The 23,063-nt window shown below is 41.4% G+C and overlaps 1 protein-coding gene across 2 annotated transcripts in view; it reads left to right on the forward strand.

The window, feature by feature from the left end:
* The window catches only part of LOC132815948 (leukocyte elastase inhibitor-like), a 31,150-nt gene extending 11,095 nt beyond the window's left edge, over positions 1–20,055 (forward strand). For both annotated transcript variants that reach the window (XM_060825321.1, XM_060825322.1), the window contains exons 3-7: positions 6,224–6,361; positions 7,714–7,831; positions 12,942–13,084; positions 13,184–13,351; positions 19,004–20,055. In XM_060825321.1, the coding sequence (XP_060681304.1) occupies positions 6,224–6,361; positions 7,714–7,831; positions 12,942–13,084; positions 13,184–13,351; positions 19,004–19,471 (1,035 nt within the window). In that variant the 3' untranslated portion in view covers positions 19,472–20,055. The remainder of the gene's footprint in view (positions 1–6,223; positions 6,362–7,713; positions 7,832–12,941; positions 13,085–13,183; positions 13,352–19,003) is intronic.
* Positions 20,056–23,063: the final 3,008 nt, after the last annotated feature.

The following is a 23,063-nucleotide window of genomic DNA, read 5'->3' on the forward strand; positions in this document are numbered from 1 at the left end:
CAAGGGCTAATTGACATTTGGTTCCAGTCGAGTGAACTGGCTCCAGAAGACCATTATAGACTGTCAAAGTCATGATGCTAGCATTGGTAGATGTGAACTGCAGGCTCTATTCATTTCCGCTGTGTTCCATTTTGATGGGGTCAATAAAAGCTCATATTTGGACTTATCTGATGCTCTTCTGCATGTTGCGTTCCCCTCTATGCCCTAATGACGAGCAGATCTGGAGTTTCATCAGACTGACATGGACTCTCTCATTCTAAGCATTGTCCCAGCCATCCTCCAGCTGCTGTTAGCATCTAGAGAATGGCAAGTGATGGCAGGGAATCCAGTTCACGTTCATAACCGACAGTACTGGGCTCCTCCTGGAGACCAAGTATCTCACAGAGCTTCCATTTTACATTGCACCACCTTGACAGCTCAGTTCCACCCATAACACAACACGTGGAGATTCACCACACTGAAGTTTGTCTCCACTTGTCCTCCTTGTCCCTGCAACCTGTCATTACATCATAATGCTGCCCATCTCCTCTACACTCCATCTATGGTGACCACAGCTGTTGGTCAATAGCCCACCTTCCCCTCTCATAGTCCACCATATCCTCTAATGCTGTTCTGCCAACGCACTTTATGTATTGCTGCCCTTGTCCCCATCGTAATTGTTGCCTTTGTATTCCCTCCACCCCACAGCTTTAACTGCCTCACCTCATTTTGGCAATGATTTACACCCCACCTCACTTCCCCTAAGTCCGTGCTTTGCACCCTCCTGAACAACCAACACACATATTTGACTGCGACCACTGACTGACTTCAGGCAGACCTGGACATGACTGACCAGTTCCCAGACCGCCATCTTCACATGTCTCCATTGATAATACAGGATTCCCCTGACTGCTTATGGTGGCTGAAGTGTCAACGCATTAACAGGCAAGGCAAGAGCAACTAGGTGTAAAGTGAGCAGCCATGGGATGCAGCCAGGTCCAGTTTGTGAGTTGGGTGTCTGTCACAGTGCACAAACTGTCCTTGCTACAGCTTTTCAATATTAGCTACCAGTACGCCCTGCAATGTTGGCCTCTATATCCTGAGCGTCCTACCATGTCTTGGATTGGAGGGGTGCCATGTGAATCTTAAGGTGTTGTCAAAAGTTGGACCCCAGTTTTGGTTACCAAAGAGTGCATGTAGCTGCTGCCTATGGATTATGCCCTAAGATGCTAATGCTTGGTGAGCAAAATGGAAACTTTCACAACCAATTCGAGCTGAAGTTACAAGTTGCCTTCTCTGATTTCCATGTCATCAATTCTTGGTGCCTTGTTTGTTTGGTAGATTTGGTATGATAAGAAGTTGGATGTCAATGAGGTGAAAGATACAGTTTAACAAGGCCATTAACAAGCAATAATTGTCTTTAATATGCAATTCTCTGCTGCTGGTGAGGAGATTGCCTTGAAATCCAGCATTCCTAAAAGGGCCTATGATTTGGAAATGCCAGTGTTGGACTGGGGTGTACAAAGTTAAAAATCACACAACACCAGGTTATAGTCCTGATAATCACCTGATTAAGGAGCATCACTCCAAAAGCTAGTGTGCTTCCAATTAAACCTGTTGGATTATAATCTGGTGTTGTGTGATTTTTAACTTAAAAGGGTCTAAGTTGCTTTCACCATTGAGATTGACCTTGCCTGATCTCTTATGTAATTATGCCATAACTTCCACCATAGCCCAAGTTGTTTGGCCCCCTATAAGTCTCCACTTTCTATTTCTTAAATGGGGTGACCAAATATCCTGGATTTTCTGGGTCTGTTCCAGAATCCAGCTTTTAGAGTCATATAGTCATAGAGATGTACAGCATGGAAACAGACTGTTCGGCCCAACCCGTCCATGCCGACCAGATATCTCAACCCATTCTAGTCCCATCTGCCAGCACTCGGCCCATATCCCTCCAAACCCTTCCAATTCATATACCCATCCAAATGCCTCTAAATGTTGCAATTGAATTTGTCCCAGATATGTGCATTCTACAAGCATCATTTGTCCTCAGTTTTAATCATCCTAGATCATTGGTGTCTGTGTACTGTTGTTGAAAAATGTGGTGCTGGAAAAACACAGCAGGTCAGGCAGCATCCGAGCAGCAGGAGAATCGACATTTTGGGCATAAGCCCTTTGTTAGGAATGAGGCTGGTGTGCCAAGTAGGCTGATAAAAGGTAGGGGGAAGGGAATTTGGGGGAGGGGCACTGGGAATACGATAGGTGGAAGGAGGTGAGGGTGAGGGTGATAGGCCGGAGAGGGATGGGGGCAGAGAGGTCGGGAAGAAGATTGCAGGTCAAGAGAGCGGTGCTGAATCCGGGATTGGGACTGAGAAAATGTGGGTGGAGGGGAAATGAGGAAGCTGGAGAAATCCACATTCATCCCGTGTGGTTGGAGGGTTCCTAGGCGGAAGATGAGGCGCTCTTCCTCCAGGCGTCGTGTGGTCAGGGTCTGGTGATGGAGGAGGCCAAGGACCTGCATGTCCTTGGCGGAGTGGGAGGGGGAGTTAAAATGTTCAGCCACGGGGTGGTTGGGTTGGTTGGTGCGGGTTGGTGGTGAGTATTGTCCTCTTGCACCCTCAGCACAGCTCTATAATGACAGTTGAAGTGTTCCTTATTATTTCCCCACAAAGTTGTGGACTGCTGTTAAAGGGAATGTGGCGGCAACAAATGCTTGTGGAATTTGTGGAAGAGACACTGCTTCAGAAAATGTGCTCCAAGGCTGAAGAAATTCCTGAGACCTTGATACAGCAGCTGGACAGGAGAAAAGAAATAATTTTATGAAAGAAGTTTTCACAGGTTGTAAAATAACTGGTGACCTTATCATTCATAGAATGCAGGCATTGCTGGCTGGACCAACCACTAATTTTGCACTTGCCCTTGAGATGATGGTGGTAAACCGTTTTCACATGCATTGTGGGTAGATTCACTATGCTATTCAGGGGGAAGTGCATGAATTTGACCTACCTGTTCATATCTATTTGTAAAATTCTTATTTATTCATTGTAACTTGTTTTGTACTACTTTAGTGCCATCTTCAGATTTGGCTATAGTATTTTCTATTCCTGCATCAAAGTCTGTAATATAGACTGTAAATAGTTAGGACACATGAAGACCAATTGCTGTGGCACCCCACTCGTTACATTTTGAAGCTACTGGAAAATAGACTCATTTATTCCTGACTTTCTGCTTTCTGTTGGTTAGCCAATCCTGTATCCAAGCTAATGAATTATCCCAACCCCATATGATCTTGTGTGCCGGACTTTATCAAATCCCTTCTGGAAGTCCGGATAGACCATATCTATAGGATCATCATTATCCATATTGCATGTTAAATCTTCAAAGAGCTCTAGCAGATTTGCCAAACATGGTTTATCTTTCATTAAGCCATACTGCCTCTGATGGATTATATTTTGACTTGCGTTTTGATCAAATGTCCTATTATTTCTTCCTTAACCATGATTTGGAGATGCCGGTGTTGGACTGGGGTGTACTAATGAAAGAGTGGCGCTCCGAAAGCTAGTGTGCTTCCAATTAAACCTGTTGGCCTATAACCTAGTGGTGTGATTTTTAACTTCCTTAACAATGGATGCTAATAAATGCTGAAAATGTGTTACTGGAAAAGCGCAGCAGGTCATGCAGCATCCAAGGAACAGGGGAATCGACGTTTCGGGCATGAGCCCTTCTTCAGACTCATGCCCGAAACGTCGATTCTCCTGCTCCTTGGATGCTGCCTGACCTGCTGCGCTTTTCCAGCAACACATTTTCAGCTCTGACCTCCAGCATCTGCAGTCCTCACTTTCTCCATGCTAATAAATGCCCAACAATAGATGATAAACTAACTGATCTGTAGGTTGTCATTTATTGCCACCCTCCCGTTTTGAATAAGGGTCTTATATTAGAATTTTTCCAATCCACTGGAACTTTTTCCACATCCAGGGATTTTTGGAATATTACAACAATGGGTTTGCTATCTCTGCTGCCACACTTGCTTGATGTTCCTGAGATGTAGGCCATCAGGCAATGGGGTCTTGTCAGCCTTCAATCCCAACTGTTTAGTGAGGACTGTTTCCCCACTGATGATGATTGTTCTAAATTCTTCCCTTTCTATAACATCTACATTGCTAGTGTCTTCCACCATGAAACCTGAATCAAAATATTGATTTAGTGATTCTGTCATTTTTGCGTTCCTCACTAATATCTCTGCAAATTCGTCCTCCAAGGGACCAACATTCACTTCAGCTTCTCTTTTCCCTTTCACGTATTTATGGAAACATTTGCGACATGATTTTACATTTTATGCTAGGTTTCTTTAATAATTTAGTTTTTTCTCTTTTGAAGACGTCTGATGACCCTTTGTTGATCTTTAAAAGTTTTCTAATGTTTCAGCCCACCACTCATCTTTGAAATATAGTACACCTTAGTTTTTTGCTTTTATATAACTTTAACTTTCTTGTTTAGCATGGTTGCTTTGCTCCCCCTTACAATTTTTTTTCTTTTGGAATATATTTTAATTGGGAGCAATTGAATATCTTCTTAAACATCTGACCGTGCTCATCAACTGTCCTTTCAGTCTTTCCATTCAGTCCATTAGGAACAGATCTGTCCTGATACATATGTATAACTGCAAAACACTTTTGTGGGACTCCAGGTTCTCATCCTCAATTGAATTTGAAATCCTGGCAAGTTATGATCACTCTTCTTGACAGGATTCTTTACTATGAGATCTTTAATTATTCCCACCCCGTTACACGTTACAAAATCCAGAAAAGCCTGCTCCCTGGTTGATTCGCCAACATATTGGTCCAAGAAGCAATCTCTAATACATTCAATGAACTCTCCCTTGAGAATACTCTTGCCAATTTGATTAATCCAGTCTATTATACATTATTAAAGTTACCCATGATCATTGCTGTACCTTTCTCACAAACCATCAGTATTTCCTGGTTTATGCTGCTGGATATTATTTGGCAGCTTTTAGATTATTGCTACCAGGAGCTTCTTTCCCTTGCCATTTCTTATTTTTACCCAGACCACCTCAGTGCTTTGATCTCCAGTGCTGGTATCATTTCTCACTATAGCACTTATCTCTTCCTTCACTAACAAAGCTACACTATCCCCTTTTCCTTCTGTCTATACTTTGGAAACACTGAGTATCCTTGGATATTCAATTCCCAAACCAGGTCTCCCTGCAACCGCATCAGCACCAAGTCATACCGATTTATTTCTATTGTGCTGTGAATTCATTAATTGGCATCTGTAATAATACTTATTTGTATTAATTATTGATATGATAATACTTGATGATAGAAAATACTCTTCAAATGTGCTACAGGATCTTGCATTGTGATTATGAACAGTTTGGTTTTGAGATTTAAAATGTTGATTTATAGATATGTAAAGACAGATTTGGACATTTAATATGTTAGGGTACTCATTGGTTGGTGGAAATGGTGATGGTTATAAAAGTCTATTTTAATATTAACATTTGCACAGCTAAACCTGGCAGCTTTAATGCTTGTTTAAGTATACACTGTACCTAGTGATGTGCTTGGTAATTCTGACCTCAGCAGAACTGAAGCAAGTCATTTCATGTTGCAACTTTGCAGTAAACACATAAATGAAAGTCTCCATTGAACAGGATGCTGCTGTTAAGCAAAAGACACTTAGCTGATCATACAAATGAGTAATTCAGTGCACTTTCAGTGTTGGTGTAATGGCAGATCATATGCCGTGAAGACAGGTTGACCAAGTCAAACAATATGTTCCTTCAATCATCTAGGGGGAGTGAGATGACTGTCTGAATATATTTACAAACCTCAGAACATTGAGTCGAATGTTAGATGGCATTCTGCTGCTGGACATGATTTACAAAGTTGTCATGGCTGGGTTAAGAATTATTCTGGAAACCAAATCACCATTGTCAGTTGATCTGAGATTACTTAACAATTCCTTCTGTATTGCCATGCCAACTATGGTCCAACCAATCCGCATCATCTTCTCATGCTGAATGAGATTGTGCTCCCTTTTGAAATGTGGTTTTCTTGTGTCACAATCCTGATGAGTGCAAGATGAAAAACAATCCCATTTTAGCAACCAAGCTAGTTGGTTCTCTATATATTTAGTCAGATGTTTTGGGGAGGTTTAGGTCAATAGATTTAAGTCCTCTAGATTCACATCTTTATTTTTATTTCCATAATAACAGGTTCTGCATTTTGACACAAATGGAGATGTCCATCCAAAATTCAAGGAGTTGATGGCTGGTATCAATGACCGTGACAAACCTTATCTGCTGAAATTGGCTAACCGTCTATTTGGAGAGGAAACATACACATTTCTCAAAGTAAGATCAAAATGATGAAAATTGGTCACACCTACTGGACATGATATACCATTTCCAATAATTGTGTAAAATTATTGCAAACCAACATAAATATAAAGACAATGTTTTGTTGTAGGTAAAATAACAAATCACAAAATGTGAGGCAGCATGTTGGCTCAGTGGTTAGCACTGCAGTCTCACAGTGCCAGAGACCTGGGTTTGATTCCAGCTTTGGGTGAATGTCTGTGTGGAGTTTGCACATTTTCCGCGTGTCTGCATGGGCTTCCTCCCATAGTGTCCAGAGATGTGCAGGTGAAATGGATTGGGATTACGGGAATAGCATAGCGTAGAGGAGTGGGTATGGGCGGGATGTTTTTTGGGGCGGCTCAGTGATTAGCACTGCTGCTTCACAGCACAAGGGTCCCAGGTTCGATTTCCAGCCTCAGGTGACTGTCTATGTGGAGTTTGCACATTCCCCCCGTGTCTGCGTGGGTTTCCTCCGGGTGCTCCGGTGTCCTCCTACAATCCAAAAGATGTGCAGGTCAGGTGAATTGGCCATGCTAAATTGCCCCGTAGTGATAGGTGCATTAGTCAGAGGGAAGTGGATCTGGGTGGGTTACTCTTCAGAGGGCCGGTGTGGACTGGTTGGGCCAAAGGGCCTGTTTCCACACTGTGTAGGTAATCTAATCTCAAAATGAGAACAACCAGTTTAATTCATTCTTGCACCTGAATTTGTTGCAAATACTACTTCCAAGTTAACTAATGCTTTAGGGATAAGAAAACTTGAGCCTTCATATATTGAATTGTATCTTTTTCCCATTCTGTTCCTCTGAAGCATGCAGTTTTTAAACACTGTACTTATGACACTTCAGGTCCATGCACAGGAGAGCAGATGTTAGTTTTAGCACATTCTATGCATCATTTTTCTGACTATTTAAGTCAATGAACAGAAAACAGGGGCAGCACGGTGGCTCAGTTGTAAGCATGGCTGCCTCACAGTGCCAGGGACCAGTTTGGAGTGTGTATCTTCCTCCCATGTCTGCATGGGTTTTCTCTGTGTGCTCCAGTTTTCTCCTACAGTCAGAGCATGTGCAGCTTAGGTGGATTGGCTGTGCTAGATTACCGATAGTGCCTTGCATGTGCAGGTTAACTAGATTCACCATGGGACATACAGGGTTGTAGGGGTGGTGGAGGGCCTAGGTGAGATGCTCTTTGTACGGTTGGTGTGGACACGATGGACCAAATGTCTTGCTTGCACACTTTTTAAATTCATTTTAAGTTTACCTATGCTCTAACGGCGCTCTTGTCAAGAAGTAAACGTTTTCCCATTTGTACTTAAAGTGATATTATCATTGATGGTCATTGTTTTTCAGACATTCCAAAACTCTGCATCAAAATTCTATGAGACACAATTGGCTGCTGTTAGTTTTCAAAGTCAGCCAGAAGCTGCCAGAAAAGAGATCAATTCTTGGGTAGACAACAGGACTGAAGGTAAGCTATATCTGATATTTGTATGACTTATTTGAATTAGAGTAGAGGAGAAGTAGCTACAAATTATTAAAATTATAAGTAATATGAATCAGCTGCACTGACTTTAAAAATTAAACCATAACTGCTGTCCTATAAGGGCCCTCTTGCGGTACAGTAGTAGTGCCCCTACCTATTGACTGGGAGGCCCAGCTTCATATCCCACCTGTTACAGAAGTATGTAATAATATCTCTGAAAAGGTTGATTAGAAAAGTAAGTTAATAAAAACAAAAACTGATGTGCTGTAAGGGGCTCTTGTAGTGCAGTGGTAGTGTCCCTTCCTTTTTAACCAGGAGACCCAGGTTCAAGTCCTCTTGTTCCAGGGGTATGTCATAACATCTCTGAACAAGTTTATTAGAAAATATCTACCTGTTATGCTGTAGAAGGATGCTGCTATGAAATAAACCTATCCCTGGCAAATATATATTTATAATAAACAAAGGTTAATGGTGTGTTGACCTTGAAGGAATTCTTCAGGGAAACAAATTTTCTACTTTGTTGAGAAGATGATGAGAAAGATCAGTTTTGATGTAATCGAATGACAGGCCAAGTTCGAAAAACTGAATGACTGATTCCTTTTCATGAGTTTCTATGTTTTAAATGAATCATAAATTGAAGTTAATTAATAAATTAAGTTTTGGAGATGGGCTTCTTTGAATCTGCGCTCAAAAGACAGGACATTTAAGCACAAACAGAAATCGCTGGAGAAACTCAGGGGGTCTGGCAGCATCTGTGTAGAGAGAAACAATTAACATTTCAAGACCACTGATCCTCCTTCAGAACATCTGGGAAAATAGGATATTTGCTGACAAGAGGTGGGGGTAAAATATTAAGTGGATTGGTGGAGACAGAACTCAGGTACAGAGAGGGGAGATGTTAAGCAATTAAGCCAGGGAAGAAGAAAAGCTAGAAAGGTGATAATGTGGACCATGAGAGGCTGAGTTTCACCAGCAATTTCCTTTTTGGTTTAAATTTTCCAGCACCCATATTTCTTTGTTTTATTTTAGTGTGACTGTTGAAGGCTGATACCAATGGAGTTCTGCATATAGAATCATAGAGATGTACAGCATGGAAACAGACCCTTCGGTCCAACCCGTCCATGCCAACCAGATATCCCAACCCAATCTAGTCCCACCTGCCAGCACCTGGCCCATATCCCTCTAACCCTTCCTATTCATATACTCATCCAAATGCCTCTTAAATGTTGTAATTGTACCAGCCTCCACCACATTCTCTGGCAGCTCATTCCCTACACGTACCACCCTCTGCGTGAAAAAGTTGCCCCTCAGGTCTCTTTTATGTCTTTCCCCTCTCACCTTAAACCTATGCCCTCTAGTTCTGGACTCCCCAACCCTAGGGAAAAGACTTAGCCTATTTACTCTATCCATGCCCCTCATAATTTTGTAAAGCTCTATAAGCCTCAGCCTCCGATGCTCCAGGGAAAACAGCCCCAGCCTGTTCAGCCTCCCCCTGTAGCTCAGATTCTCCAACCCTGGCAAAATCCTTGTAAACCTTTTCTGAATCCTTTCAAGTTTCACTACATCTTTCCAATAGGAAGGAGACCAGAATTGCACGCAATATTCCAACAGTGGCCTAACCAATGTCCTGAACAGCCGCAACATGACCTCCCAATATCTTGGAACTTCCTTGACATTAATATTGATAATTTGGATTCAAATGTAGAGAGCACGATAAAAGAATTTTGCAGGTGATGTGAACATGATATTCTGGTTAGTGTGATAAGGAACATTTTAAATTGCAGGAAGATAAAAATGCTCAGTGAGGCAGAGAAATGGATTATAGAATTCAATCCAGAGTGGTGTGAAGCAGTTCATTGTGAGAGGTGTAAAAGAACAGGAAAATCTGTAATAATTGGGAGCATACTGAGCATTGTGGAGAAACAAAATAACCTGGAAGACAAATAATGCATTCTTTTTAAGATAGCAGGACAGTTCAATAGATTGGTTAAGGAGGCATGTAGCATGCTTTTCTTTATTAGCTGAGGTTTATGTTACAAAGGCAAGGAGGTTATGCTGGAATTGTATGTAACCTGAGTCAGGCTACAGTTTGACTCCAGCTGTAAACAAGAAACTGGAAAGATATGACTGCACTGAAAGAGTGCACAAATGATTTACAAAGATGTTGCCAAGATTAGAACACTTCATGACAAAAAAAGCTTGGATAAACTGGAGTATTTTCTTTGGAACTGAGGAGGCTGAAGGGTAACTGAACTGGGGTGTATAATATTGATAGGGGTTGAGACAGATTATAAATTGAGAACTGTCAATGTGACTTTGGTCGCCTCATTTTCTCTACCCAACCTCACTAATGGCAACCTATCTCCCCATGAACTGACTGCACTCCGTGCTCTCAGATCCAACCCTGACTTCGTAATTAAGCCTGCTGACACGAGTGGTGATGTTGTCTTGCATGCTGACCTCTCCATGCAGAGACTGAGTACCAGATGTAAGGACCTCTTCCTAGCTCCTCCTGAACCATGAGGTCACCATGGAAAACATCAGGCCATATACTCACTACGGTCACTAACCTCACTTCATCCGGTGACCAACACCCCTCACTGTCCCCAAGCTCCAGTTTCCATGTTGCTCTCACATGGTCCATCTCTGACTCCTCGCTTCCCTCCCTAGACATCCCTGTTTCTATTTTCTGGGGAGAGGCTGGCCAACAATATCCATTCCAAACCAACTGACTCCCACAGTTACTTTGACCACACATCCTCTCACCCTGCTTCCTGTAAAAATTCTATTCCTTTTACCCCGTTTTGACATTTCTGCCACATTTGTTCCGATGTTGTAAATTTTGAAAAGGGGGCTTCCAAAATGTCCACTTTTTTCCACAACCAGCACCACGGTTAACGGACCCCTCAGCCGGGTCTGACTCATTTCATGCACTTAAGTACTCACCAGCCCCCTCCCCTCCCACAATTGCAATAAGATCCACCTTGTCTTCACTTACCATCTCATCCTACCTTGTCCTTGCGACATCCTTGAAAATTTCTTCTACGTTTTTTCCAGTTTAATAACATCCATTCTATAGCAAAGTGACCAAAACCGAACACAATACTCCAAGTGTAGCCTCACCAAACATAACTTCCCAGCTTCTATACTAAGTGTATTGACTGATGAAAACCAGTGTGCCAAAAGCCTTCTTCACTGCCCTGTCTACCTGTTACTCCACTTTCAGAGAACCGTGCACCCGAACTCCAAGGTCCCTCTGTTCCACTACACTCCTTAAGGCCTTACCATTCATCATGACACTCCGACCTTCATTTGACAGAGGTTTATAAAATCATGATGGGCGTGGATAGGGTAAAAATACAAGGTATTTTCCCTGGGGTGGGGGAGTCCAAAATTAGAGGGTATATGTTTAAGGTGAGAGGGGAAAGATTTAAAAGGGACCTAAGGGCAGAGGAAGCTGGTACAATTACAACATTTAAAAGGCATCTGGATGGGTACATGAATAGATAGGTTTTAGAGGGATATGGGCCAAATGCTTGCAAATGGGACTAGATTAATCTGGGATATCTGGATGAGTTGGTCAAAAGAGTCTGTATCTGTGTTGTACATCTCTATGACACTAACTGCAGAAGGTGTAACACCAGTCCATTTACCTCTTCAGTATCCAAGGACCCAAGTGCACCTTCCATGTGAAGTAGTGCTTTACCTGCACTTCATATAATCTAGTCTACTGCATTCACTGTTCACAATGTGGTCTCCACTGGGGAAGCGGAGCCTAGACTGGGTGACCACTTTGTAGACTACTTACAGTCTGTCTGCAAAAAAGACCCTGACCTTCAAGTTGCCTGCCACTTCAATACATCACCGATTTCCCTGGCCAACATCTCTCTCTCAGGTTTGCTGCAATGCTTCAGTGAGTTCAACGCAATCAGAAAGAACAACATTTCATTTTCCATCGGGCACTCTATAACATTATGGACTCAACACTGAGTTCAACAATTTCAGGGCTTGAGGCACCTCGTCCCATGTCCTTACCCCAATCCTGACACATCAGGCCTCGTTATCACATGGTCTGCTAACACATTGTTAGCCACTATTAGTCCCCAGTGAATCATAGCTATTCATTCCCCTAGACTGATCATTAGTCACTTCTTTATCTGTCCAACTGTTCTTCTCTCTCTTTGGACTCTATCTCCCCATGTCGTTTACTCCTTAAGCGTTCCCTCAATGCTATCTTATGCATAAAAATCAACTTCTTCCCGGTTACCATCAGTTCTGGAGAATGATTACTGGAACTGAAATGGTACTGAACTCTGGTTTCTGTCCACAGAACCTGCTAAATCTGCTGAGCTTTTCCAGCAACTTCTGTTTTTGTTAAATTGGTGAAATCCATATTCAACTTATACTAATTAGCCCATGATCTAAGTTAATTTATTATATTAATTAACTCAGTAAGGGTGATTTTTAAAATATGAAGATATTAAACCCGTATGGCCTCACTACTGCAACTATTTAATTAAATTTACCTCCATGGGTTTGTAATGAATTTGGGTCAAAATGCACAATTCCAAGAAAGTCCAAGTTTAAACATTAAATCCTGGAAGATGCCGTATGCAAATAGGCCATTTCTGTGATTTAGAATAGAATAGAATCCCTACAGTATGGAAATAGGTCCTACAGCCCAACAAGTCCATACCAACCCTCTGAAGAGTAACCCACCTAGACCCTATTACCCTACATTTATCTCTGACTAATGCACCTAACCTACACATCCCTGAACACTATGTGCAATTTAGCATGACCAGTTCACCTGACCTGCACATCTTTGGATTGTGGGAGGAAACCAGAGTACCCGGAGGAAACCCACGCAGACATTGGGAGAAGGTGCAAACTCCACACAGACAGTCACTTAAGGTTAGAGTCAAACCTGAGTCTCTGGTGCTGTGAGGCAGCAGTGCTAACCACTGAGCCACCATGCAAGTTAACATTTATAGCATGTTAGTATCAGAATTTTCAGCTGCAAATATATTGCTGTTTTAAGTATTATACTTCACCTTGCTAAATTGAAGTTGTTCATTTCTGTGCTCTGATTTAGGTAAAATCCAGAACATTCTGCCAGAGGGCAGTATTACTCAGGCCACAAAACTTGTTCTTGTAAATGCCATCTACTTTAAGGGGCAGTGGAGCAGCAAATTTAATAAAAATAAGACATACGTAAAATCGTTCTGGCTAAACAAGGTAAGTTCCTCTGGCAATAACATTTCATTTATAATAATTTTATATCTTTAACTCTGTCAAGTTTACACAGCTGTTAATAAATCACAACTTTCTTCTCAGAGAGAATCCAAGCCAATAAACATGATGTTCCAGGAAGGAAAATTTAACTTTGGTTATATTGAGGAACTCCAAACCAAAGTTCTGGAACTCCCTTACGTCCAAAATGAGCTAAGCATGATTATCTTGCTGCCTAATGGCATCAATGATAACTCCACTGGGCTGGAGCAGGTTAGTACGATTATGGACTTGATATGTTAGCATGAAATGAATTTGGAACGGATGTTATAGAAATAACAAGGGTAAGAAAATACTAGTGGGAGTGTCTACTGGCCCCCTAACATTAGCTGTTCTGTAGGATGGGAGAATAACTCAGAAGATAAGAATGGCATGTGAAAGGGCAGTGCATTGATCAAGGGCGATGTTAATCTTCATGTGGATTGAGAAATCAAATTGGCAGATGTAGTCACGAGGAAGAATTGATAGAGTGAATTTTGGGAGAGTTTCCTGCAACAAAATGTTGTAGATCTAACCAGGGACCAGGCTGTTCAGGTAATGAGGCATGTTTAACAAATTCTCTTAGAATCAAAGATCCTCTAGGGTTCAATGATTATAAAATGACAGAATTCAGCACTCAGTCTGAGCACAAGAAACCTGGCTCAGAAATAACTGATAAACCTAAGCATGGGATTGAGGGCAGAGTTAGTTCGAGTGGACTGGGAAGGGGATTTAGCAGAAAAGACAGTTGATGAATAATGATAGCCATTTCGACAGTTAATGCCACAACATCAAAGATTTATCCCAATCAGAATAAGGATTAAAGGAAGGGGATAACCTGACTATGGTTAACCAGGGAAGTTAAGGACAATATCAATTAAATAAAAACATAAAATGTGGTACATATTACTAGCAAATCAAAGACATGGCAAGATTTTAAAAGAGAACAATACATGACCGAAAAAAATGAGGAAGCAAAATAAACCACAGTGCAAATGGACAAGTAGTATAACAATGGAGAGTGAGAGTTTCTTTAAATATCTAAAAAGAGAGAGGCAACAATGAACATATGACCCTTAGAAAACGAATCTGGGCAAATAATCATGCAGAGCCAGAAAATGGTTGAGTAGTTGAATACATAATGAGTCTTCATCATGCAGCATGCTAATAGGATTCCAAAATTATCAAGAGGGCTAAAAAGGGAATGGGGGGGAAGGGCGGAAATAGACACAATAATTAACACTAGAACAAAAGTACTAGAGAAACTAATGGAACACAATGGGGCCAATATATTCCCTGAACCTGGTGGGTTACATCCTAGATTTGAAACGAAGTAGCTGCAGAGGTAACAATTGTACTGCGAGTAATCTTCCAAGAATTCTTAGACTGAGAAAAAGTCCCAGAGAAATGAAAAAGCAAGGGAGAAAAAAAAAACAAGCAATTACAGCCTAGTTAGCTTAACATCCGTGATTGGGAAAATGCTAGAATCTATTGTAAAGGTTATATGGCAGTGAATTTAACATAAAGCATAGAACAGTATGGTACAGGAAAAGGCTTTCAGCTCACTGTGTCTGTGCCGACCGTTCTGAACTATTCCCATCTCCTTGCACATGATCCATAGCCCTCCAGTCCCCATCTGTTCTCAAATGTTGCTGTTATATCTGCTTCTACCACCTCTCATTACAGCACATTCCAGGTACCCACCATCCTCCATGTAGCAATGCATAACTTAATTAAGCAAAGTCAACATGGATTCATGAAGAGAAAACCATGCCTGACAAACTTAGTTACAAATGTATCCTTTGAGGAGGTAATAAACCGTGTAGATAAAGAGGAACCAGTAGGCGAAACGTATTTGGATTTCCAAAAGGTGTTGGATAATGTACTGCACATAAGTCTACTAAATAAAATAAGACCCCTTGGGTATAGTACATTAGCATGGACAGAGGATTGGCTAATTAATTGAAGACAGAGAGTTGGGATAAAGACATTTTCAACTTGCAGCTAGTGGTGTGCCTTCTGTCACACAACACCGCACCCCCACCCCCCCAACTATCAAAATCTATGGTGAGTCCCTGGACAATGCGGGTCATTGCCCATACATTAGGTAAAAATAATGACTGCAGATGCTGGAAACCAGATTCTGGATCAGTGGTGCTGGAAGAGCACAGCAGTTCAGGCAGCATCCAACGAGCAGCGAAATCAACGTTTCGGGCTAAAAGCTCCATTGCCCATACATTGGCAGTCTCCTCTCGGTTTGAGTGAGCTTTGATGATGAAATACAACATTGACTCCAGTGTGCCAGTGCAGCCTTCAAATGCCAAGGGGAACAGGGAGTTCAAAGTCCGATACCTCAAATCTAGTCCAAAAGTCATGTTCTACACAGCAGCCATGGACTTCACCCTCCTCGTGTGCTTCAGAAACATGAATGATGTAGCGTAGACATCTCGATCTCTGGACAAATGTCACCAGTGCTGCCTTTGCAAAACCTTGCAAATCCACTAGGAGGATAGGTACATGAGTGTGACTGTCTTCTCCCAGCTTACTAATCCCAACATCGAGGCAATGGACAAGCTGAAATGGGCAGGCCACATTGTCTGTATGCCCGAAACAGACTCCCTAAACTAGTGCCGAACTCTGAGTTTTGCGATGGGAACTGATCACTAGGAGAACAGAAGAAATGCCTCAATGATATCCTGAAAACCCCGTTCAGCAAGTGATACATCCCCACTGAATACCTTGAGCTAGAATGCACCATCTGGAAAAGAAACAAATGCGAATGTGCCAGCTACTACAAGTGTCACCATGTGGAGGTCAAGCACAAGCAGTGGAAAGGGTTCACAGAATCCTGAGCGACCCCCCACCAATCCAACTCTTCAAACACCAGCTTCCCCTCTTGTTGGAATGTCTGCAGCTCCAAGACTAGACCAGTCAGCCACCAGAGAACCCTGCTTCCCAGCAGTCTCTGCAAATCATACTTGATCCTGAGGAACTGCCAAACAAGAAGAATTGGATTGCCGCAGGAATCAGTGTTGGGGCTACAATTAATTGCAATACACTTTTGATTTGAGCAGATCATGCCACATTTGAGCAGATCAAGTAGACAGATCTAGGGGGTAGTGCTGCACAAGCCTCAGCCCTTGTTTTTGTCTAACAGGTTTGGGAGTCTCGCTCCCTGTGCAGACAAGAGTGGGGACTGCAGGGAGGATGAGAAAACTGACTCTAGCACTGTGGCACATTCAAAAGTGGGGGTTTGGGGGGAGAGTTAGGAGAAATGTACTTGTAATGGGGGAATAATATAATCATGGGAATAGATACTCTTCTCTGTGGCCAGGAATGAGATTCCCACAGGTGCTGATGCCTGCTTGATGCCTGGGTTCAGGATATTGCATCTTGGCCACAGTGAAACTTTGAGTGGGAAGGAAAAGATCCCATTGTCATGGTCCATGTCAGTATTAACAATATGGATAGAAAGAAGTTCTGCTGAGGGAATGTGAATGGCTAGGTGACTAAATTCCCTGGATGGGTGAAGTAGGCTCATGGGGCTGCATTGCTGACTCCTACTCCAAGTTGTAATGTTTGTCGATGATCCAAAAATAAATAGAAAGGCAAATATTTAGGATGACAGAAGGAGGGGTATAGATTGGGTAATTGAATGGGCTAAATAGATGGAATAACTATATTATGGACAAGGCCAGACCCCATCAAAATATTTTAAGAAGGTAGCCTAGACCCTAACTTTTTCTTGATGTAAAGGTAGATTTAAAGGTGCATGTTCCAGATATAATGTGACTGGTCAAACTATTTGATGTTAAGCAAAACGCTATTGATTTAAACAGTATAGATAAAATGCATACAAAAGAAAGAAGAATCTAGAATAACATAGCTCCTGGAAAATTTAATTGAACAATAGATACAGTGCATATTACTAATTAACTGTTCTAATTCAGTAACATTCCATAAACACAGCCTTTTGCAAAAAAGTAAATTCAGACACAGATTCTTACATGCAATTCTGCAATCCAGGAGGGAAGAACATCAAGAGAGATTTCAGAGAAAATAGCAGCTAAGAATCATTCACTGAAGCTTCTATCTTTCCAGGGCCCCAAACAGCTTCTGACTGCTAAAGCTAAAACAAACACTAGAAAGCCCGGTTTGTGAGAACTGGCCACTCCCATTCCAGCTGTTTCCATTGTTCCAACTTTCCGAAAACAAACCTAAAGGCCTCCTAAGGTGTTTACTTAGGCCATCTCCAGTAGCCAGTTTGACACCTCTGCCTTTACAACCTCTCTTCAAAAAACAACCCAGGACAAAATAACCTTTTTAAATTGACAGCATTGTCACAAACATTTGAGGTATATGTGAGGTTATGCATTTACAGACATGATAGAAGAGTTGAGTATTATTTAAAAAGAGAAAGATCGCCAAACGCCGCACATTCCTAGTGCAAAACTCACAAAAGGCTAGCATCTAATTTTAGCAGGTAATCAGAAAGTCAAATGCAATGTTAGCTTTTATTTCAAAGGAAATTAAATGTAATAATATGGAGGTTTTGTGAGAACTATTCAAGGTAATAGACCACTGAAATATTATGAACAATTTTGGTCTCTTTACTTCAGGAAAGATGTACTGGCATTGGAGGTGATCTGGAGAAATTTCATGAAGTTTATCTCTGGTATCTCTTGAGAAAAGGTTGAGGAGGTTGGGCATGTACTCATTGGAGTTTAGAAGAATGAAAGGAGACATTATTTAACCACATAAGATTCTTCGGAGGCTTGATAGGGTAGATGTTATGAGGTTTTCCCCCTTTGTAGGAGACTCTGGGACCATTAGGTATAATCTCAGAGTAAAGAGTTGCCACTTAAGAGAGAGATCTTTTCTTGACTGTGATGAATCTATCAATTTTTTACTGTGGAAGGCTTTCAAGGCTGGGCCATTAAGTATATGCATATTGCTAATCAATAAGGGAATATAGGCTTATGGGGATGAAACAGAAAGATGGAGTGGGGGGAATGATCAGGTTAGCCATGATTTCATTAAAAGGCAGAGTGGGCTTCATAGCCAGATGGCGTGTTTCCACTCCTACATCTTATGATCTTCATGAACAATGGTCTGATTTATGTTGTTCTTCATGTTACACACGAAGCCTAAGAGGCTACGTCTTCAAACAGTTGAGGATCTTTCAGATTTTCCAAGAAAGATTGTAACCTGGGCCTTGATAACTTAGGTCAGGTGTTATTATATTATTATTGGGGAAGACATCTGTCAGCCAGATGATGCATCATGATGGGTCAGGCTATCATCAGTTTGTCAGTTGTGGACTGTGTTTCAGGTGATTGTGAAACACATTGTAAATACCCTTAATGTTAGAATTGGATGTATTTAATGTTGTATTAATAAGGTAGGCCTCCAAAAGTTCTCCTTAGAAATTCATTACCAAATTTATCAATGAAAAAGATGTCGGAGTTGAGTTGAGTGGAGATAGTTTGGGTAAAAAGTTCATAGATGGAAATGGACTTGTGGGAATACGGGGCATCAGTGAAAGTAAGCAAGTAAACTTTTAAAAGGCTTTCTGCAGTAGATTTTCCTGCTGCCAGACCTGTTGTGATTTTCCAGCACCACTCTAATCTTGACTCTGATCTCCAGCAGCTGCAGTCCTCACTTTCGCCTTTCTGCAGTATATGTCAACCTAAAGTATTGAAAAATAACTTGGAATTATGGTCCAATGCTTTTTGTCTGATCAAAGTGACATTCCTGCTGAATAAAGTGTGATGAAACTATGAAATTGATGCTAAATACATAGGTTATTGATTGATTAAAAATGATTCTAAACAAACCAGTAAACACTATTTTCTATTGATTAACCTGTTTTTTTTTCCTTGATAGCTGGAGCAGACACTTACACATGAAAACCTTCTCCTTTGGACCAACCAGGCAAACATGATGAAAATCAAGGTCAGGGTTCATCTGCCCAGATTTAAATTGGAAGACCAATTTGATCTTAAAGATGTACTTTTAGCGATGGGGATGACTGAAGCATTTGATATGGTGAAGGCTAATTTCACTGGAATGTCTGAAACAAGTAACCTTTTGTTGTCAAATGTTTTTCACAAGTCTTTTGTGGAAGTTAATGAAGAGGGCACAGAGGCTGCAGCAGCTACTGCAGCCTCCATTGTGAATCGAAGTTTACCATTGGTAGAAGAATTTGTTGTTGATCACCCTTTCCTGTTCTTCATCAAACACAACAAAACAGAGAGCATTCTATTCTTTGGCTGCTTCTCTTTACCAGGAGATGAAGTCAGGGGATATGAAGGTGCACAGCAAATGATGCAGCAGGTTCAAAGGTGCAAATGAAAGAATAATAGGTGGAGAAAGGTATACTCTTGACCAAAATAATTATTTTGCAGACAGTTATGTCCAAGATTACAGATTACAATTATTGCTAAATGGAATGATTTAAATTGTATAAGTTCAACTGATTTCCTGCTAGTTATATTGTGTTTATGTAGTAATTATGATTTAAAGATTTCAAACTTTAACATCTCCTTTAAGATGACAGAATATTTTTAAGTATACTTCATTTTTATTAAATTGCCAAAATTACATTCTGTGCTTTCTGGGCTGTGCTTTTCCAGCACCACACTCCCCACCCCGATCTCCAGCATCACTTTCTGCTACATTCTTAAACAGTATACTCCTGTTACTCCAAGCTGTGTTTGATTCCAATAATTCACATGATCTCATACTTCAAATTAAATCAGTGAAATAAAATTGAATTATTCAGTAACTTAAATGACCTAATTAACAGGAATAGGATATTTTGGATTTTTTTTATTTTCAAGTCATGTTTTTCAGCAACCAAATTTTGATTGTAAGATTGTATCACTTTTTAATTGTATCATGTTTATTTTTTGAAAAATAAAGTACTTTCATAGTGATCACTGCCAATAGTTTTGTTTTATTGAAAAATACATCACAAATAGACCAGATTTAAAAGTTGAAGTTCTAAATTGGAGAAAGGCCAATTTTGACGATATTAGACAAGAACTTTTGAAAGCTGATTGGAGGCAGATGTTCACAGGTAAAGGGATGACTGGAAAATGGGAAGTCTTCAGAAATGAGCTAACAAGAATCCAGAGAAAGTATATTCCTGTCAGGGTGAAAGGAAAGGCTGGTAGGTATAGGGAATGCTGGATGACTAAAAAAATTGAGGGTTTGGTTAAGAAAAAGAAGGAAGCATATGTCAGGTATAGGATTCTGGATTAGTGGTGCTGGAAGAGCACAGCAGCTTAGGCAGCATCCGAGGAACAGTAAAATCGACATTTCGGGCAAAAGCCCTTCATCAAGAATAAAGGCAGAGAGCCAGCCTCCAGTCCTCCTCGGATGCTGCCTGAACTGCTGTGCTCTTCCAGAACCATTAATCCAGAATCTGGTTTCCATCATCTGCAGTCATTGATCTTACCTATATGTCAGGTATAGACAGGATAGATCAAGTGAATCCTTAGAAGAGTATAAAGGAAGTAGGAGTATATTTAAGAGGGAAATCAGGAGGGCAAAACGGGGACATGAGATAGCTTTGGCAAATAGAATTAAGGAGAATCCAAAGGGTTTTTACAAATATATTAAGGACAAAAGGGTAACTAGGGAGAGAATAGGGCCCCTCAAAGATCAGCAAGGTGGCCTTTGTGTGGAGCCACAGAAAATGGGGAGATACTAAATGAATATTTTGCATCAGTATTCACTGTGGAAAAGGAGATGGAAGATATAGACTGTAGGGAAATAGATGGTGACATCTTGCAAAATGTCCAGATTACAGAGGAGGAAGTGCTGGATGTCTTGAAACGGGTAAAAGTGGATAAATCCCCAGGACCTGATCAGATGTAGCTGAAAACTCTGTGGGAAGCTAGAGAAGTGATTGCTGGGCCTCTTGCTGAGATATTTGTATCATCGATAGTCACAGGTGAGGTGCAGGAAGAATGGAGGTTGGCAAACGTGGTGCCACTGTTTAAGAAGGGTGGTAAAGACAAGCCAGGGAACTATAGACTGGTGAGCCTGACCTCGGTGGTGGGCAAGTTGTTGGAGGGAATCCTGAGGGACAGGATGTACATGTATTGGGAAAGGCAAGAACTGATTAGGGATAGTCAACACGGCTTTGTGTGTGGGAAATCATGTCTCTCAAACTTGATTGAGTTTTTTGAAGAAATAACAAAGAAGATTGATGAGGGCAGAGCAGTAGATGTGATCTATATGGGCTTCTGTAAGGTGTTCAACAAGGTTCCCCATGGGAGACTGATTAGCAAGCTTAGATCTTATGGAATACAGGGAGAACTAGCCATTTGGATACAGAACTGACTCAAAGGGAGAAGAGGGTGGTGGTGGAGGGTTGTTTTTCAGACTGGAGGCCTGTGACCAGTGGAGTGCCACCTTTACTTTTTGTCATTTACATAAATGATTTGGATGTGAGCATAAGAGATACAGTTAGTAAGTTTACAGATGACACCAAAATTGGAGGTGTGATGGACAGCGAAGAGGGTTACCTCAGATTACAACAGGATCTGGACCAGATGGGCCAATGGGCTGAGAAGTGGCAGATGGAGATTAATTCAGATAAATGCGAGGTGCTGCATTTTGGGAAAGCAAATCTTAGCAGGACTTATACACTTAATGGTAAGGTCCTAGGGAGTGTTGCTGAACAAAGAGACCTTGGAGTGCAGGTTCATAGCTCCTTGAAAGTGGAGTCGCAGGTAGATAGGATAGTGAAGAAGGCATTTGGTATGCTTTCCTTTATTGGTCAGAGTATTGAGTACAGGAGTTGGGAGGTCATATTGCGGCTGTACAGGACATTGGTTAGGCCACTGTTGGAATATTGTGTGCAATTCTGGTCTCCTTCCTATCGGAAAGATGTTGTGAAACTTGAAAGGGTTCAGAAAAGATTTACAAGGATGTTGCCACGGTTGGAAGATCTGAGCTACAGGAGGAGGCTGAACAGGCTGGGGCTGTTTTCCCTGAAGCGTCGGAGGCTGAGGGGTGACCTTATACAGGTTTACAAAATTATGAGGGGCATGGATAGGATAAATAGACAAAGTCTTTTCCCTGGGGTTGGGGAGTCCAGAATTAGAGGGCATAGGTTTAGGGTGAGAGGGGAAAGATATAAAAGAGACCTAAGGGGCAACGCTTTCACACAGTGGCGGTACGTGTATGGAATGAGCTGCCAGAGGATGTAGTGGAGGCTGATACAATTGCAACATTTAAGAGGCATTTGGATCTGTATATGAATAGGAAGGGTTTGGAGGGATATGGGCCAGGTGCTGGCAGGTGGGACTAGATTGGGTTGGGATATCTGGTCAGCATGGATGGGTTGGACCGAAGGGTCTGTTTCCATGCTGTACATCTCTATGACTCTATGACTCCAAAAATCGTCTTTACTGCAGTTTTAGACTATCAGATGTGTTGACCAAATGCACAAGAGAGGCTCAGAAGTCCTGTGCTCATTTGTACATCATTATATTCCAGCTCTGTATAATGGAGCAAGTGACACCTTAAAACAAACTTTCAGAACAACACAGTGACGTCTATTTCAAAGACAACAAAAATACTGTCCATCTCATTTCATGTAGGTAGCATTCAGTTTGTAAATTGAACTTTATTAGCCAAAGTCAGAAGTCACATGAACCAGATTCTTGTTCAACAGATTTATTTGAAATAACAAGCTTTTGTAGTGTTGCTCCTTCATCAGGTGAAGTGTCCACCCCAGTCCTACACGGATATCTCCACATCATTTATGAGCCAAGGCACAGAGTAAATATAACATTCAACAACATTACCATAATTGAATTCCCTGACTTATAACATCCTCGGGAGTTAGAATTATGGAATCCCTACTAGGCCATTTGACCCATCAAGTCCTCACATACCTTCGGAAGAGCATCCTATATAGGCCCATATC

This window comes from Hemiscyllium ocellatum, chromosome 5 (assembly GCF_020745735.1).
Source record: "Hemiscyllium ocellatum isolate sHemOce1 chromosome 5, sHemOce1.pat.X.cur, whole genome shotgun sequence".
NCBI classification, from domain to species: Eukaryota; Metazoa; Chordata; class Chondrichthyes; order Orectolobiformes; family Hemiscylliidae; genus Hemiscyllium; species Hemiscyllium ocellatum.